Consider the following 19,479-nt stretch of genomic DNA (forward strand, 5'->3'; position numbering starts at 1 on the left):
TCATAATCACATATATGACCACATAATATATCTCAGCCAAAACCAAACATGCCTCATCTATATAATTTCATCCAAATTTACCAAATTTCACACTTCAACTCCTCAAACCTTATTATTCAATAACCAACTCAATCATTCATATATTCATTATCGGAAATTCATCCAATCACTTGCGTCATCATACAATGCACACAACACTTACCTTTCTTACCTTCTTCCGGCCTCCGGCCCAAAATTTACGGCCTCCGGCCCAATTTCAAAATTTAAATGCATAAACCACAAACCAATACTCATTACCCAGTACATCAAATTCTCAATACACCAAACATACAAGGCTACACAATTCTCAACCCAATCATTAATTCACATTACATACCAACTATGCATATTAGCACCAACCATTTACACAATCCAAACTTAATCCTAGGGGCATCTAGCCTAGGAATTCTCATCACAACACACGGTACTTAAATGAAACTTAAACCGTACCTCTTGTAGCCAAACCAATTGAGCCTCTTCTTTGGAAGTCTTCACCAACCTTAGCTCCAAGCCTCACCAAAGCTCCTCAAGCAATACCAATCTCCCAATTGTGCACCAACATCACCAAATACACTCAGCCCATATGAAGTAGGGATAGAACTCACTTAGAATCCATGTTGGAGTATCCCACAAAACTTAGATAGAATTGTAGAGGATGAGAAGAGTGACGCGTAGCCACAAACGGCTCGTCAATCGGAGCTCCGTAGCTCAAGTTATGGTGGTTTGAAGATCAAAGAGAGTTAGATTTTCTCTCTTCTCTTCTCTCTTCCCAATTTCAGCGCCCAACACCCCTTCTTTAGGGCAAGATGAGCTGAAATGCTCATAACTAATGTTTATATATGTTGGGTCTTGGGCCCACTTAGGCCCGGTTCACTTATTTTTGTTCGTTGGCCCAATTTTGGACCAAAACCTTTAAGATTAGCGCTCTAAATCGCACTTCAAATATTTCTACCTCCCTTAATTATAATTCCTCATTTCTTAATCCTATTTACTCATAATCAATTTTCTCAGCTGCAGTACCAGACAGGTCTCAGCCGGTATTGCCGGTCAAAATTTCACTGCGCGCTTTTACGCAGAAAACTATGTTTTCCTACTCGGAAAAATTCACTGAATCCAAATATCATATTTAAATCATCAAATTCCAATTGCTAAATCTTCCAACCATATTCGCTCCTATTTAACTTATTATTTAATTGATTTCAAAGAAAGGGTTGAAATTGGCATGTTTTAGTTGATTTTGCAAAATTGTAAGGCCCACATCGGTTGGGGAGGGGAACGAAACATGCCTTATAAGGGTGTGGATACCTCTCCCTAGCATGACGCGTTTTGACGAGTGAGTGTGGGGGGGCTTTGGCCATCATCCCTATCGTCAAAGACAAAACCGTGAGGCCTTGTGTGCCAAAGCAGACAATATCGTGCTAGCGGGTGGTCTGGGCTGTTACAAATGGTATCAGAGCCAGAACCCGGATCGATGTGCCAGCGAGGGCGCTGGGCTCCCTTAGGGGGGTGGATTGTAAGGCCCACATCGGTTGGGGAGGGGAATGAAGCATGCCTTATAAGGGTGTGGATACCTCTCCCTAGCATGACGCGTTTTGACGAGTGAGTGTGGGGGGCTTTGGCCATCATCCCTATCGTCAAAGACAAAACCGTGAGGCCTTGTGTGCCAAAGCGGACAATATCGTGCTAGCGGGTGGTCTGGGCTGTTACACATTCCATATGCATGGGCGTTCCCGCACAATTATTCTCCTTCTTTCTTCTTCTTAACAAACCGAACTCAATCTTAACTTAAAACAAAATCTCTCCTCAAAAGATTGAATTTAAAATAGAGACTCTTTCTTATTTAAATCAAATTTGCTTTTAAATAACGTTTTAAATAAAGTCTTAGAGTTTTATAAAAATTTGGCAGCATTTCTTCTAAAATTTAGACTATGCCACCCTTCCGGGGTCCCTACCAAACCATTTTCAATTCTCAAAAATTATTTATAAATCCAACAAACCATATCCATTATCAAAGCATTTATAAATCTGAAAGCTAACTAGTTTCAATATCAAATTATTTTCAACTCTTCATTTGTTACCAATAAATCAAACCAACACTTTCTCAAACTATTTCCAACAGTTTTAAACCCAAGTCATTCCTTACTTTAGAAATATAAATCAAACCTTTCAATATTAAACCATTTTCTCAATATGTGTAAATATGTAAACCTATTCTTTTCTCAACATAGAAATTATTTTAATTCTATAATTATTGATTCCTGTGGTTCATGTTGAATTTACGATGACTACTTTTTTTTTTGGGTTTTGTTACTGTATAGAAAGGAGATTCTTTTAACACATGTAGAAACCACGTGTCAATCAATGACATAGGTAACGAAAATAACATACCAATGCATGATAAAGCAACAACGTCAGTATGAGATCTACATATTTTTTACTTTATGTCTAATAATGTTAATACCAATGACTACAATTAAAAAGAAAATTTATATATACATAATTAATATATATATATATATACTAAACAATTTATTTTAGAGAAATAAAAATATATAAGAAATAAAAATATACTTATTATCATATTTTATAAATAAGAATATATAACTTTTTAATTAAGACTAATAATATGTATTCTATTTGCGGGTATATAACCCTACCCAATTTGATTGGGTAGAGTTGTCTATCCAATTTGCTGCGAATAGGATAGAGTACGAATAGAGTTTGCTTGTGGATATGATCGTTAATATGTATGAAATATAGAATGATTGAATTTTATATTTACTTAAAAAAAATTTATTTTTCTACAAGTAGGGTTAAGTAAGGTAGAATTGAAAACTTTAGGATGCGGGTAAGGTTAAAGTTGAGTTTTAAAAAATTTTTAACTCGCAGATAGGATTAGGGTAGAGTTTGGATAGGATTAGGGTAGAGTCTAAACTCTACTCTATCTTATCCTTTGCCAGTCCTATAGGATTTGGACTCTACCCTAATCCTATCCAAATTCTACCCTAACCCTATCTACAAATTGAAAACTTTTTAAAAACTCAACTTTAACCTTACTCGCATCCTAAAGTTTTCAATCCTACCTTACCTAATCCTACCTGCAGAAAAATAAAATTTTTTTAAACAAATATAAAATTCAATCACTCCATATTTCATACATATTAATAAAATAAAAAATAAAAAATTAAGTTTAAATTAAAATTAAAAATAATAAAATTGGATAAATAACTCTACTCGATCAAATTGGATAGAATTATATACCTACAAATAGAGTATATATTATCAGCTTTAATTAAAAAGCTATATATTTTTATTTATAAAATATGATAATAAATATATTTTTATTTCTTATATATTCTTATTTCTCCAAAATAAATTTCTTAGTATATATATATTTTAAGAATTTGATAATAAGTATATCGTTTATGTAGAATATAATTATTTTAAAGAACTTACATTTCGTTATCATTAGCAGGGATAAAAAATTATTAATTTCTATTTGTACCTCTTTATTATCAATAAATAAAATAGTGAAATTTATTTAAAACTTTATAACTTTTCTAAAAATTTTTTTGTATTTTTATTCATATATATATATTCTCTTTTTAATTGTAGTTACCAATAAATTTAAGTATTTAATAAACATTATTAAACATAAAGTAAAAATATGTGGGGTCTATTGATGGCAGAACTTCAGTTTTATGGGTTTCATACTGACGTTGCTGTTCTCTCATGTATTGGTATATTATTTCTGTTACTTATGTTATTGATCGACACGTGATTTCTATATGTGTTGGAAAAAATTCCCCTTCTACACAGTAGCAAATCCCTTTTTTCTTAGGCTGGTCACAATAAGAGAAGTTGTAAGAAGAGAAAGGAAGCAATGGGTGAAGGGAATTCTATACCACAAGTGCCTGCAGATGATAAGGATAAGGATATGCTGGCTGAAATGTATTGGGAGGAGACATTAGAAGATGCAGAAGCTGAACAAAAGGTAACTAAAGAGGAAAATGGAACCGCAACACCCCACGCTACCAGGGACGGACCCAAGCATACAAATGAGGGGCACTTGCCCCCATTATTTTTTAATTTTTGTTTTAAAAGATATAGTTATATATAATATGCCCCCACTTCAAATTTTAAATGACCCCACTACAAATAAAATAAATTCAATTAGCTAAAGTTTTAAATTTATTTTTTTATTTTTTTTATCATTTTGACTATTATTTAACCTAATCAAATTTAATTATTGTACCGTCAGTTCTTTATTCTCTTAAACCCTCTTCTTATTTTTATATTTTCAACCTTCTTTTTCTATTCCTTATCTAATGGTCATCTTCTCTTAATCAAAAAGTAAATTTTAAATTCTCCAATTTTTTATATAGCTCTCCAAGACTCTATGTATCTTTCAATTTCATTATTTTTCTTTTTGATATTTTCAATTGCATTTTTTAATTCAAACAATTATAGTTTAGGTATCAATCTAATATTTTATTTTTTTCATGACTTTATATATTTTATTTTATTCTCGATTTATTCATATGTATATATATATATATTTTTTTTTTTGCCCCCACTCCTAAAATTTTCTGAGTCCGTCACTGCACGCTACACAAGTAAGTGCATTGCATTATTCAACTCGTTAATCTACTTTGTATAATTTGTCGCTCATCTGAATTGTTTGTTCTTTGAAATGCAGCAGCCTCAACCCATGCAGCCGCCACCAAGCACACAACCACAACCTCCAATAAACAATGCAACAACCAAAAAATAAGTTAAAAGGAGAAGTGTTAGGCGACCTTCTCCGACTAGACAAACACTGCAACCAAGCACATCATCTGCCAACCATCCAACTACAACTCCTTCCATATACAACTCTCAAACTACACCTCATCCACTGCAAGGTGCTAGTGCAGGGACAAGCACATGATTCATGCAGTTCATGCCCACACCTGGTGTTGTGACTCCAATTGCTAGAGGCCGAGGCACAGCTGTTAGAGGGAGAGGTCAAGGTAGAGGTCGAGGCAGGATAGGTGCATTAAGCGGAGGAAAAAATGGTATCTCAAGCGGGAGCAGTAACTCGACCCCAATTTCGTAGACTAGTTATGGTTGTTTTTTGTTGTTTTTGATATACTTTAGAGAGATACATAACTCTTGTATTTTGTTATGCATTTTCATGGTATGACTAAGTGTAGACTTAGTTATGTTGGTTTTGAGGGTGTGATTTGAGTTGCCAATACTTGCATTCTTTGGCTTATGTGATAATCATTGGAACCTGCAGCATCTATATATATAAGTGTTCTCCAAATTATTGTTAATTTTATCACTCTTGTAACAGTACCTTGTTCTGAATTTGGAACAAACTCATATATTGAAAACCAAAACCATCAGGTTACTATGTTACGAATTCAGCTTATTATTGGATCCTTAAGAAGAAAAGAGAGATTCATGTCCATTTTCAATGGCATTGTCTACAAATAAACGCTATCAAAATCATTTCAAATGACAGCAACAAGTTCAAAGCATGCGTGTCTACGTCAATGTATCAGAGATTAAAAAAGCAGAACAATGTAAGGAACACAACATATCATGCCAATATCAGGAACAAATTTCACTATCATGAACAAAGATCCCCAATTTTACATATCTTATAATTTTATCACCAAATACAACTCACAGAATAAACAAAACGCTACCCCAACGCAACAGTTGAAAGCAACACTCTAATTTCCCTAATTTCATCCCTAATTTCAACCTTAAATTTGTCTATCTTCCTAGCCATCATTGAGGATACTTGCTGATTTTCCCCCACTACAGTGACAGTCAATCCATCATCATGCCTTGCATAAGAATGTTCCGACTTTCTCTTGGCTAAACATCTTGCTAGGCTCTCCCATCTTTCTTCGAGTTCATCCACCCAAACAAAGTATTTGGAGTCTCTTGTCTGAGAAAACAAAAAAAAATTCACCCAAATGTCAACTAAAATTCAAAAATAAATTTCTCACCACAACAACAACAGCGTCTGGCCCTTACCGCCCATAGAGGACATCTGATGAACCATCTATTAGGGTTCGTAATTGTGCCAGACTCCATCAACGCAACCTCCCTCCCACAGAAATATCTGCCGTCGAACTTCTTCTCCTTCATCTTCTTCGATCTTGCAGAACTGCTGCGACTTCCATCATTTGCAGTAGAGTTAAATCTGCGCAAAGACATTCCAGGAGTTACGAGATAATTCTTTCTGACCGTGGGTGCATTTGAATTTCAATAATATTTGATTTTGGGGGTATGATTCAAATTGGAAAAGATAAGTTGCTAGGGTTTTGATTTGATGCGTAAGGCCATTTCCACCTTCATATACAAACGTTCACTTCCACGTAGATAGGCCTTTTGGAGGGTTGGAGAGCCACGTAGGGTCGGATAATCACGAACCAAGTGCAGATCCAAGACAGGCTACTTTTGTCACACGGAGGACATCTTACGTGGGTACAAGTTTAGTTTCGATCTAGTATGGGTACATCTATCAGCGTTTTCATCTTTCATTGGTACAAATGGTCATTTATTCCATTAATAGAACAGAGTCAACTGAAAAAAATAAAAACGGGGTTAGAGTTAGGGTTCAAAAAGGTGTTAGATTTTTTATTCAAAATGAAGCAAAAACGATGATGAAATAGGAAAAGGGATGAGGACAACCTACCTGAAAGAGGGAGGAGAGACATAGCTCCAACGACAGAAGGTGCAGCAGCGACACTGACACTGACACCAACAGCAGCAGAGACAGAGGAAAAAGTTCCATTTGAGTCAACGAAGCAGGACCAAAGCAAGTCCACGAAAGCTTTGGAGAAGAATGCAGGTGGTCGGCATTGGCAGACGGGCTGCCGGAAGTAGAAAGAGAAGAGAGAAAAAGAAAGGAGAAGGTTAAAGAGAACGTGTGTGTGATTCGAAAATGAGGGGGAAGTTTGCATTTTGAATTTAGAGCAAGTTTACTATCAGATTTACCGGCAGATAAATCTGACTGTAACGCATTACTGGTCACCAAAATGCAGCATTCCACTAATTGGGATTATCGGCAAAAAAAAATCCGTCGATAAATGTTACGCTAAATTTCGCACATATTTTTTGTTTCCTCTCCAATTATTACCGCCGAATTTACTGTCGAAAATAAAATCCATCGGTAATAATTTGACCGGACGAATTTGACACTTAAACCACTGGTATATTTGTCAATAAAGCCGACACTAATATGCGATGCTAAATCCAATAATATTTAACGTTTTTCTTGTAGTGATTCAATTAATGATTCAAGAATTGATCACAAAAATATGATCAAGTTCTAGATTAATTGAGGCATGCCATAGACAATAAAATACCTTATTGTAGCCTCTAAAAATCATCATGTCATAACCCACCCACACTTTAAAGTAGTAAAAAAAAGTGTAAATCATATCTGGAAGTATAACAATGGCAACACCAGAATCAATTTTAACAATAGATCCCTTCTTTTACATAGTCTTGCACTACGATTTTAGCCAAATTGCATAATTTAAAAAAAAAAAAATCAAAACTCTACTATCAAAATAGAATAAAAAAGCACAATAAAAACAGAAAAAATAAATTTGACAAGAAAAACAGAGAATGAGAATTAAAATTATTGTTCATATTATAAAAAAAAAATGAAACGGCTCAAATGTCACACTCTTGATGAGACTCGATGATTCATAATACATTGAGAAGAGAAGATAACAAGATACGATGAAGAAAAATTCAATGTGATGAGAAGAGAAGAAAGCACAATACAATGAATCGGGATTGATAATGCAATTAGAGTGATTTGAATTTTTGATTGAGCATTAGATGAGTGTGCATCTACAAGAGTATTTACTGGGGTTAAAAAAGTGATTCGACTCACAGGTGACATATGAGATGAGTGACTAATTTATATTAGACTTGTATAAGTATAATAAAAATATAAAAATACACTATGATTGATTAAATAACTAATTTTTGTTCTATAAATAGCATTAAATTATGATGTTAAACTTGTTAAACCGATATTAATCCCCTTCGAAATCTCCCGCTTTATAAACAGTGTGTGACCCTACGAATAATAAACTAATAATAATAATTTACGATATTGTTAGGACTTAGGAAGACACAAAAAAAAAAAATCAAAATATATTTATTAATTATTGTAATAATTAATAAATATTAAATAAGATAAATTTTAATTTTTTTTGTTACCAAACATTTTTAAATAATTTAATAGTAGAAAGGAGGACAAAAAGTATGTAATGGATGAACTTAGCCTTAATTAATGTGGTAAGTGGTAACGAGTTGCAATAAAAAAAGGTTCCGTTTGGCGAGTGAGGCAAGTGGGGGCATTATTGGCATATTGCATCGTCAATTAGTATTACCTGAATTAGGAACAATAGTTCCATTTTTCACAGAACAACCACTCTGTTCCAACGCCAATTCGAAGAAACCACCTCCACCAATGCTAGAATCCACGCACGGTGGAGCAAACTGCAAAATAATGTCTCTCAGCGTCACTAAACCTGCGACTTGTTCCTTCTCATTCACGAGAAAGCTGAAACTGCTGTTCCTCTCAATCATGTGCTCCATTATTTGCTTCATTGTTTCGTTTTCCCTGTTGGTTACTGCTGGTTCCATTGTTGCTTCACTCTCCATGTGGATGAATTCTTCCATAGTTAAAACCCTGTCATACAACAGCGCACAAGCCCGCGTTTTTTCACGTTGAGAAAGTAAGAAAAAGAAACAGGACAAGTTTTGTACTCACGTTCTATTTTTGAGGATTTCATCACTCTTCAGGAGATGATAAACGTCACTGTTCCTCACATTACCCATAATCTTCTTAGTTTGTTGATCTACAACTGCAACTGCACAAGTATTATGGTTCTCCCAAAGCAACTTGAAAGCATCTGCAACAGTTTGGTTCCCATATACACAAATAGGAGGTTCTTGATCTTCAACTCTGTGGACCAAAATAGCAACATACAACATGATGGACCAATCCATTTTACTTAAAGAAGCATATATGCGTGTAAGGACTGTGAGAGTACCGCAAATCTGAAAACTTGTTATCTGCAATGCTATCGAACCACTCTAGTCCACTCGATTGAAGAAGAAATTGGACTAGAGCATTCTAGCACAAAGCCAAACATGCCCTTCATCATCAACCATAAGTATCTTAAAACAAAATTCACAGCACAAAAGTAGGGAGATAGATACATACCTGTGTAACAAGAGCGATGAGTGTAGGATCAAAATGCTTTTGCTGAATGACTGGTAAAACATGGAGGCGATGTTTAGAAAGAAGCAGCAGCGCGTGCATAACGGAGTCATCCATGCGCACTGGGAAATATGGTTTCCATCGGAATGACTTGGCCAACTCGCCAATCTTGGTTTGACCAATCTCATGAATTTGCTCTAGAATGATGGAGAAAAACCCACCGCTCTTTATATCCTTTTGCGTGGGATTTTCCATCATCTTCTTGTCGTATTCCTATGACATTCTATGTATGAGGGACGAAGAGAGCAGATATGTTGGGATTAGTGTTTTATTTATTTATGATTATTTACAATTCGTATACACCAAAATAATAAGTACTTACGAAAAACGTCCGTATAAATAATAGGTTAGTTAAATTTATCGAAAGAAAAATATTTTCTATTACTAATGAATGAATGAGTGAATAGGCTACCCGGAGACACCAGAGAACCATGCTTGGGAAATCAATGAAACCGATGAAGCGATCAGAGAATCTCATGGTAGAGCAGCTCTCTGATTGTAATACATGATCATCCACAATGACTGCACCCAACACGTCCTTTTCGTACAGCATATGAATCGCGTCTTTTAGAGTGTTTTCAGCTTTCACTTCCAAAACTAATAATAATTCGTAAGTAAATGATACATGGTATTGTATTGCTTTCAAACAGAACGCGCATCTGAAGCTAAAGTACCATGTGAATCTGTTATGCCGGATATCGAGCCAACGGGTACGCGATCAAGAAATTGTTGGAGTGCTGAGGCTGAATCATGTTTCCTCTCATCACTCTTGTTGAGGAATGAGCAACTAGTAGTGTGCTCGTTTTCCGACAGGCTCAACACCTCTGATATTCGCCTTGATTGCATTCTGCATATTCCACTCTCACGCTTCCAATCACCGCCATTTAAGGGGCCAAGATTACTCTTCAAAGGCAAAAGTAGTACGTGTCAATCTATTTAGTGCAAGTTACCCTCATGATGACACGGGGCATTTTTATGGCCATTGATGAGGAATAAAGCAGGCGGTTGAAACGTGAATATGGGAAGGATTCCACTATATCTGTTTTTATGGTCATTTTTACCTGCTTTACGTCTTTTCAACCATTTCCTTTTCATTATAAAGCGATTAAGGATTGGCCTTTTCAACCATTGAGAAGGATTCACGTTTCAGCCATTTAAGGGTTTCAACCGTTTGTTTCGGTACGATAATTAATTCATATTTATGATATAATACATACGTAAATAAATAACAAAAAAAATATGTAGATTATATTATTTATGTCAATTATCTATTTAAATTAATTAAATTTTAAAATTCAACTAACTTTAATTTTATAATTTTAAATAATTTAAAAATAACACAAAAATACTTTTAATTCTTCAACAACACTAAAAAAAATTGTTTAATCTTATTGATGCTCTCTCATAAACTGATGAATTCTAGTCTACATTCATACTAAAAAATAATACCCATCTAAAACAATAAGAAAAAAGGCGCTTCCAATTTTGGGTTTTCTCAAAAGAACGTCTCTCACTTTTAATTCTTAGACTCAAACTCTCTCTTCTCTCACACTGCCACTAGTTGATTAGCGTCTCTCTCAGTCTCACTCGAATCCTGTCTTCTTTACACTCGCTGGCGTCTCGTCGTTTGTCTCGTCTCGTTGCCGGCGTTTCAACATCTCACGGTCTTCTTTGGGCTCCTTGTTGCCGGAGACAGAAGCAACTCGTCGGCTCGTCGTCGCTCGTCATCTTCTAGTTTCGTGTCCTCGTCGTCCCTGAGTCGCCATGGATTGTGGATCGTTGGTGAGTTCCTGCAGCATCACTTCCCATTTTCTGTCTTTTCCATATTTCCCTTCTTCCTGTGTTTTGAGATGATGTTGAATTGCTAATCAATTAATTTGCCTTGTTGTTGATCTAAATGTTGCTGTAAATCATGAATGAAGTAAGATTTGCTAAATTTGTTGCTATAAGTTTAATTTGTAACGGAAAATATCATTGAGCTAATTTTTTGGTTGATGAAAAATCATCAGTAAGTTAAATTTGTTGCTGATTATTATCACTAAACCTTGAATTTGTTGATGTCTTACAGAAATAATCACCTAGTTAAATTTTTTGTTGCTGTAAATCCAAGGCATTATTGGTCAAGTTGCAAATTTGTCTAATGGAGATATAATAGTGAACTTTGAGATCACCCCTTGGAATTCGCAGGATGCTTTGAATTTCGCTATATAAGTTCAATTGTACTCTATTGAATTCTGCTATATTGAATGTTGGTGGTGAAAGTATTTGAAAGTGATGCTTCTGAACCTACCAGGAGGATGTCCCTCATGCATCTCCACCTGAAGATTGTAAAGAATGTGAAGATGGGAATGGAATGGCTCTTGATAAATCGTGCAACACAGTAGAGGAGCAGGTCAAGAGCAATGAAGAATGCAACAGGGAACTGAAGCCACTAAGAGCTCTAGATGTTATAGATTATTTTTTAAGTTTGTGTTCCATTTACATAATTTATTTGGTATAGGCATTTGTTATTGTACATTTAATAGCTATTGGATAATTTCCTCTTCAATGCATTATGAAACTCGTGTTGTGTTTAATGTGTTTATATATTAAATTTTTAATAATTTTATTTAATATTTAATTAAACTAGTTGAACTCCGGTTGAATTTCGATTGAACCTGTAAACCAGTAAATTAGTCATTTCATCGGTTTATTGACCGGTCCGATTCTTACAACTTTGGTCAAAACTCTTGACATGAACTCAGTTTTGGCTTTCGAAGAATGGAGCCTTGGTCATACGTGCTTCACTCACTTCGGTGTTGTTTTGTGTATAAAAACCGTAGAGAAAATAAAAAATTAAGCATGTCTTGTCAAAATATGTAGAGGTGAATATAGCTCAGATCTTCTTATACTTTATCTGACTGATATGAAGAAAGGGTTTATTCTCATTGTACAAAGTATTGTATTACTTGTAATTTAAGATGTATAACGTAATATTAATTTATATTTTATTAATGGATTAATTAAGTGCATTTAAAACACACCCTTTTTATATTGAAAAATCAAATTTTTAAAGATATTTATTAACAAAATCCTTTTTTAGAGTTTACGCATTATAAACTAAATGTTTAGGATGAAAATGTGCAGATGAGCCTGACTCTTTGAAAAATTGGGACCATTTTACTGGTTGAAGATTGGTTCACTTATTATTTGTGAAAATCGTGCATTTATTTGTTGAAATGTTGTAAAGAGATAGGATCATGATAGCATAGATTGATTGTGTGATAAACGGCCCCTGAAAATCGTTACTGAAAGTACTACAACTTATTGGTTCATCAGAATTTATTAAAAAAATCTATAAACATTAGTTGGGTACATTATTCATGATTCATCGAACGGCTGCCCCTTCATGGATTCCCTCCAATCTTCAATGGCTTTGATCATTATAACACATATTGTATCAAGATATTTGCATATCCACCATCATTATATTCATTCATCCTTTTCATAAGATTATTATTAGTATATATGCTGATCAAAACTCAAAAGCCTATAACAAAAGTATGCATTTATATATTGTTAATATATTATGCCACAGATTTGGTTCATAAAATTAAAGCCACCTGATTAGCAAATACTTGTAACCTGAGTCATTAGGGTAGCACCATGAATTTATGGTTGATAGACCCTAATAATCATATGATATCATATGGGGTGAGGGGGTGTATTCAGTGGCAGCTCTGCAATCATAGTCGGAAAAAAATGAAGAGTGATGAAGGCCTTAAAACAGATAATAAGATTTCACAAAAGTTCATTTTATGCAAAGGAACCATTTATGCTACTCCACAATCACATATATACCAGTTTTTTACATTCTAAGAAAATTTGAAAACGTAAAAACAGAATCACATATTTTAAAGTGATCATGATTAATTACCTTAACCCTATCAGAAAAGGAAAATTAAAACAAAAGCTAGGAATTGAATCATGATATCGGTCCTATAAAATAAATGGTAGTTGGCAGCTAGCAAGCGACGACCCAGGACGGTCCACGATCCACAGCGACTCGGCGACGGCGAGGATCCGAAACCAGAAGACGACGACCCGACAAGTTGTTTCTGTCGCCTGCGATGAGGAGCCTAGGAAATACCGCGAGACGTTGAAACGCCGGCGAGTGTGAAGGAGACGAGACTCGAATGAGACCGAAAGAGACGCCAATCGGCTAGTAACAGTGAGAGAGAAGAGAGAGTTTGAGTATGAGAATTGAGAGTGAGAGACGTTCTTTTGAGAGTTGAAGGTGATAAGAAAACCCAGAACATGAAGCACTTTTTTTTTAGTTTTTTAGATGTTTAATTTTTTTAATATGAATGTATGAGATATTGAGATAAGTCTCAATATAGTCCCTGAAATTGCACCCGAGTCTCATAGTAGTCCCTGAACTTAAAAGTTACCCATATTCATCCCTGAAGTTGCATTCCGGGACTCAAACTTGTCCTTCCGGCAATTTTTGCCCACCTGGCGCTACCGGAAAGCTGAGTTGGCAGGTTTTGTGACACGTGGGCATTACAACGGCTAGCTGATGTGGCAGAGTAAACTGTTCGGAATCAATTTGGTCCCTCAAATCAAGTTAAAACCCTAATCCCCAATTTTGAAGCCCACAGCGCTCTGTCTTCTCTTCTCTTTGGTTCTCTGTTCTTGTCTTCCCCATCTTTGAAGCCCGACTGTTATGGCAAGCGCGAGCAATGCAGCTGGGAGCTCAAACAACCCACGATCATTTGGAAGCATCATGAGGAGAATGAATAGAAACAAAGAATCGTATTTGCCAGAATTGTGTGGCTGCGGGTCGAGACCAGTGCTGCGGTGGTCAGGGACGGATTCTAATTAAGGAAGACCGTTCTTGGGTTGCCCAAGCTACAATATAAGTATTATTGTTGTTGATTGTTGTATTTATGGATAAAAAATTTGCTGACTGAATTTTCTTGGCTGTGCAGACTATGGGTAAGAAATGGTGTGGATTGTTTTTGTAGGTTGATAAAGTTTTGGAAGATGTCATAGCATGTGACGATAGAACAAGGCATTCAGTTGACAATGAAGAATGGAAGATGAAAATTGTTTGGAAATTTGGTAGATTAGAGGCTGAAATTAGGGTTCTAAAAATGGGGAGATTTTGTTGTTTGTGTTCATGCTGCTGATTGTAGTTGGTGTTCTTGTATTAAAGTTGGATAGACAACAGGGTCAACTATATCTAGCAAAAAATAAATGACATGCATGTTATATGCATATGTTGTTCATGTACTTGTTCCTGTCCTTTTGTTTGAAAGAAATGCAAATTAAAGTGTTTGATTATATGCATACTTCTATTCCTGCACTTCTGTTTAATGAAATGGAAATGAACAGGGTCTGAATTACTTTTAATTTTGTAACACAGGACAAAATATAACCAAAAAGCTAACAAAACTCAATTCAAGAAAGTCATAATTCATATTGGTAATGTTTCATCCAAAAAAGGCATTATAGAGGCAAAACACCAAGTATATCAAAGTTGTTAACATTTTGACCTCATAAGTTTCAGATACTGAAATCCCCAACATTAAGACAACGTTTAAGAAAGCATACATGGTAAAAGACTTCAGCAAAATAGATACACAAAGAAGTTTGCAAGTGATGAGCGGATAATTTATACGCTTTTTGGCATTGTTTTTAGTATGTTTTTAGTAGGATCTAGTTACTTTTAGGGATGTTTTTATTAGTTTTTATGTTAAATTCATATTTTTGGACTTTACTATGAGTTTGTGTGTTTTTCTGTGATTTCAGGTATTTTCTGGCTGAAATTGAGGGACTTGAGCAAAAATCTGATTCAGAGGTTGAAGAAGGACTGCTGATGCTGTTGGATTCTGACCTTCCTGCACTCAAAGTAAATTTTCTGGAGCTACAAAACTCACAATGGTGCACTTCCAATTGCGTTGGAAAGTAGACATCCAGGGCTTTCCAGAAATATATAATAGTCCATACTTTGGCCGAGTTTAGACGACGCAAAAGGGCGTTGAACGTCAGTTCTATGCTGCAGTCTGGAGTTAAACGCCAGAAACACGTTACAAGCCAGAGTTGAACGCCAGAAATACGTTACAAACTGGCGTTCAACTCCAAGAATGACCTCTCCACGTGGAAACTTCAAGCTCTACCCAAGCACACACCAAGTGGGCCCCGGAAGTGGATATATGCATCAATTACTTACTTCTGTAAACCCTAGTAACTAGTTTAGTATAAATAGGACTTCTTACTATTGTATTTGACATCCTGGATTGTATTTTTAATCCTGTGATCTCGTTTTGGGGGCTGGCCATTCGGCCATGCCTGGACCTTTCACTTATGTATTTTTAACGCTAGAGTTTCTACACTCCATAGATTAAGGTGTGGAGCTCTGCTGTTCCTCATGAATCAATACAAAGTACTACTGTTTTTCTATTCAATTCAACTTATTCCGCTTCTAAGATATTCATTCGCACTTCAACATGAATGTGATGAACGTGACAATCATCATCGTTCCCCCACGAACGCGTGCCTGACAACCACTTCCGTTCCACCTTAGATTGGATTATCTCTTGGATCTCTTAATCAGAATCTTCGTGGTATAAGCTAGATTGATGGCGGCATTCATGAGAATCCGGAAACTCTAAACCTTGTCTGTGGTATTCCGAGTAGGATTCTGGGATTGAATGACTGTGACGAACTTCAAACTCGCGAGTGCTGGGCGTAGTGACAGACGCAAAAGGAGGGTGAATCCTATTCCAGTATGATCGAGAACCTCATATGATTAGTCGTGCTGTGACAGAGCATTTGGACCATTTTCACAAGAGGATAGGATGCAGCCATTGACCACGGTAATGCCTCCAGATGATTAGCCATGCAGTGACAGCGCATCGGACCATTTTCACAGAGAGGATGAAAAGTAGCCATTGACAATGGTGATGTCCTTACATAAAGCCAGCCATGGAAAGGAGTAGGATTGATTGGATGAAGACAGCAGGAAAGCAGAAGTTCAAATGGACAAAAGCATCTCTATACCTTTATCTGAAATTCTCACCAATGATATACATAAGTATTTCTATCTTTATTTTCTGTCTATTTATTATTTATTTTCGAAAACTTCATAACTATTTTATATCCGCCTGACTGAGATTTACAAGGTGACCATAGCTTGCTTCATACTAACGATCTCTGTGGGATCGACCCTTACTCACGTAAGGTTTTATTACTTGGACGATCCAGTGCACTTGCTGGTTAGTTGTATCGAAGTTGTGAATGAAAAAGGATTTATTAGGACGTGCGTACAGAGTTTTTGGCGCCGTTGCCTGAGATCACAATTTCGTGCACCAGCAAGCCTTGTAGCATTCCCCTGTGTTGCACCTTGCATAGGGTTAGGTGGGGGATTCCTTGCTGGTTGACTGCTTCCTAGTGGATTGCTACTCCCTAAAGTTATTTTTTCATCATGCTTGGAGAAATTTCCTTTTAGAGGAACCACATCATGAATTTCGACAACCATGTTGGTTGGCCAGCCATGAACTTTGAACTTCTCATAGTCTGGGTCACCAGACCACATCGGGACCCAACTTTTTGATTCCTTCACTTTTATAAAAAGCTGTCAGACACTTGTTTTTGAGCACCAAAATAGTCCCTATACTTTTATAAGTGATATCAAACTAGTCCCTAAACTTATATAAGTGACATCAGACTAGTCCCTAAACAGCAATGTTACATACGAACAGGACATTATGCAGCATGTATAACCACCATCAGCCCAGGAATAATTCAGCATATATAAACAACAACTTATTGAAGGTATTGAAAATAGTGTATCTGTGAAACAATGACTCCATTAGTTATTTCAAGAAAGCAGGTATTGAAGGCGATTGATAAACAAAAATAAAAGAGAAAGTATACCTGAGTGGATTGAGCTACAGCAATTACTCGAGAACTGAACCTCACCGAATAGACAACTGATCAAAATTCCAGTACATAGACATAAGCATGGAATTTCATAGAATAAAATTGAACAGTGGTTGGCAGATAGTTGCCACTCATTTGGCCTCCAACGATAGCCTAGAAGAAGTACCTGCTGCAAGATTCCACCCTTGCTCTCCAACTTGTCAAATCCCGCTCAGATTACCTATGCGAATTTAAAATTAAAATCAGATATCACTGCTAGTAATAGATTGGAAATGTGAAAGGATAGAATAATCAATTATTGTCCACTAATAAGAAAGAAATAAACATTATTGATGTCACATCAAGAAATCAAATTCAGCTGTGCTGAGAAAGTGTTACATCAAGAACATTATTTTGATGTAATTAAGGATAGCAGTTCTCTAGACACTCACTTGAATCTTGATGGATCAAACTATTAAAATTTATATTCCCTTTCCAATAACTAATCCACTAGTCCAAACGAAATTCATCAAACAGCTTGACTATTCCAATAGCTAAGTTAATTTGATTGGCAATTGCAAAACTTACTTTATAATTAAAGTTAACACAAAAATATCTGAATGTAATTTTATTGTACCATATATATGCAAGACATCAATGATATATTACATTCAGTTTAACTAAACTAACCCAATATAAAGAAAAGGAGTTAGGTAAATTAGTCAAATTCAGAATTCATTATCATGACACATTAAGTTCGTTTAAGAAGATTAATATGGATATCCCGAATGAGGTACAAAAAATTGGTGAGCTACAAGAAATTTCAAATCTCAAAAGATCTTTAGTTCTAGTGTGATCGTGCAAGGTCAAAGTTCAACAAAAATAGGCAAGTTGTACAACCACAAAGGATGCCTTAAAATTAAGATAACTCTGTCCTTAAAATTAAGATAACTGTCTATCCAAATTGCAAAAACCCGTTGCACTACTCTCTTAAATAGTCCCTGCATCAACATGTTCAAAATTTTATCCTACAAAGTATCATTGCAGAATAAACACAATGAAAAAACAAGGCACATGCTCACCCACAACTTCATAAAATAGCAACAGCAAAACTTTATCAGCAAGTGCATTAGTGAGCCTAATTTCCACAGAATAAAATCTTCATCCTGGACAGGCCCAAAATGAAGAGTTGCAGTTGCACACAACATACTACAAACTCTCTTTAAAAATATGCACCATAACTCCTTATTCAAACACAAAACAGTACTAAAAAGCTAAATTACTAATTAAAAGGAACTGAAATGCCAACAGAGTAAAGCAACTACATTCATATATGCAATTGGGTTTCTAAGTTCTAACCAAATATCCATCCTTTTATATCCATAAATACAGCATTCAACAACAATAATACTTACATTGTAGTTTGGGCAACCCAAGAACGGTCTCCCTGGATTAGAATCCATCCCTGACCACCGCAGCACTGGTCTCGACCTGCAACCACACCATTCTGGCAAACGCGATTCTCTGTTTCTATTCATTCTCCTCATGATGCTTTCAAATGATCGTGGGTTGTTCGAGCTCCCAGCTGCATTGCTTGCACTTGCCATAACAGTCGGACTTCAAAGCTGGGGAAGACAAGAACAGAGAACCAAAGAGAAGAGAAGATAGAGCGCTGTGGGCTTCAAAATTGGGGATTAGGGTTTCAACTTGATTTGAGGAACCAAATTGATTCCGAACAGTTTACTCTGCTACATCAGCTAGCCATTGTAATGCCCACGTGTCACGAAGCCTGCCAACTCAGCTTTTCGGTAGCACCAGGTGGGCAGAAATTGCCGGAAGGACAAGTTTGAGTCCCGAAGTGTAATTTCAAGGATAAATATGGGTAACTTTTAAATTCAGGGACTACTATAGGACTCGAATACAACTTCAGGAACTACATTGAGACTTAACTCATGAGATATCAGGGTTCATGAGCAAGCATTAATAAAATTGAAAATTTTCTTTTAGTGTGATGAATAACTAAAGATGTTTTTGTTTTATTTTTTAAATTATTTAAAATTATAAGAGTATTTTAGTAAAATTATTGATATAATATATATTTTTCTAAAAAAAATTAAATGTTGACATGGATAATATAATCCACATGTCTGTTTGTTATTTATTTATGCTTTTATTGTATCGATAGGTATGAATTTATCATTGTATCGGAGTAAACACCAAAAACA

The 19,479-nt window shown here is 35.6% G+C and overlaps 1 protein-coding gene across 3 annotated transcripts; it reads right to left on the reverse strand.

Moving 5' to 3' along the window:
- LOC107609947 (SNF1-related protein kinase regulatory subunit gamma-1) lies at positions 5,627–10,280 on the reverse strand. Of its 3 annotated transcripts, none has more exons than XM_021105937.1 (10): positions 10,024–10,280; positions 9,762–9,937; positions 9,293–9,562; positions 9,120–9,202; positions 8,837–9,031; positions 8,454–8,755; positions 6,737–6,914; positions 6,391–6,624; positions 6,073–6,241; positions 5,627–5,983 (listed from the first exon to the last, which is right to left on the reverse strand). In XM_021105937.1, the coding sequence occupies exons 1-7, from the start codon at positions 10,193–10,195 to the stop codon at positions 6,841–6,843; spliced, it is 1,272 nt and encodes a 423-aa protein (XP_020961596.1). In that variant the 5' UTR covers positions 10,196–10,280; the 3' UTR covers positions 5,627–5,983; positions 6,073–6,241; positions 6,391–6,624; positions 6,737–6,840. The 3 variants fall into 3 exon arrangements, with proteins under 3 accessions (XP_020961596.1, XP_016167498.1, XP_020961597.1); XM_016312012.2 differs by having other exon boundaries at positions 9,762–9,946; positions 10,024–10,273; XM_021105938.1 differs by lacking the exons at positions 6,391–6,624; positions 6,737–6,914 and having other exon boundaries at positions 9,762–9,946; positions 10,024–10,272.

Source organism: Arachis ipaensis, chromosome B07, assembly GCF_000816755.2.
Source record: "Arachis ipaensis cultivar K30076 chromosome B07, Araip1.1, whole genome shotgun sequence".
In the NCBI taxonomy this organism is placed as follows: domain Eukaryota; kingdom Viridiplantae; phylum Streptophyta; class Magnoliopsida; order Fabales; family Fabaceae; genus Arachis; species Arachis ipaensis.

What these genes read in the sequence shown, in the direction of transcription:
- LOC107609947 (XM_016312012.2), bottom strand. Translation starts at nt 10,195, where the DNA reads ATGCAATCAAGGCGAATATCAGAGGTGTTGAGCCTGTCGGAAAACGAG. An exon ending in TGGTTCTCTGGTGTCTCCGG is followed by an intron (nt 9,563 to 9,761) that starts GTAGCCTATTCA and finishes AGAATGTCATAG; the next exon opens with GAATACGACAAGAAGATGAT. An exon ending in AACAAGTTTTCAGATTTGCG is followed by an intron (nt 9,032 to 9,119) that starts GTACTCTCACAG and finishes TTTGGTCCACAG; the next exon opens with AGTTGAAGATCAAGAACCTC.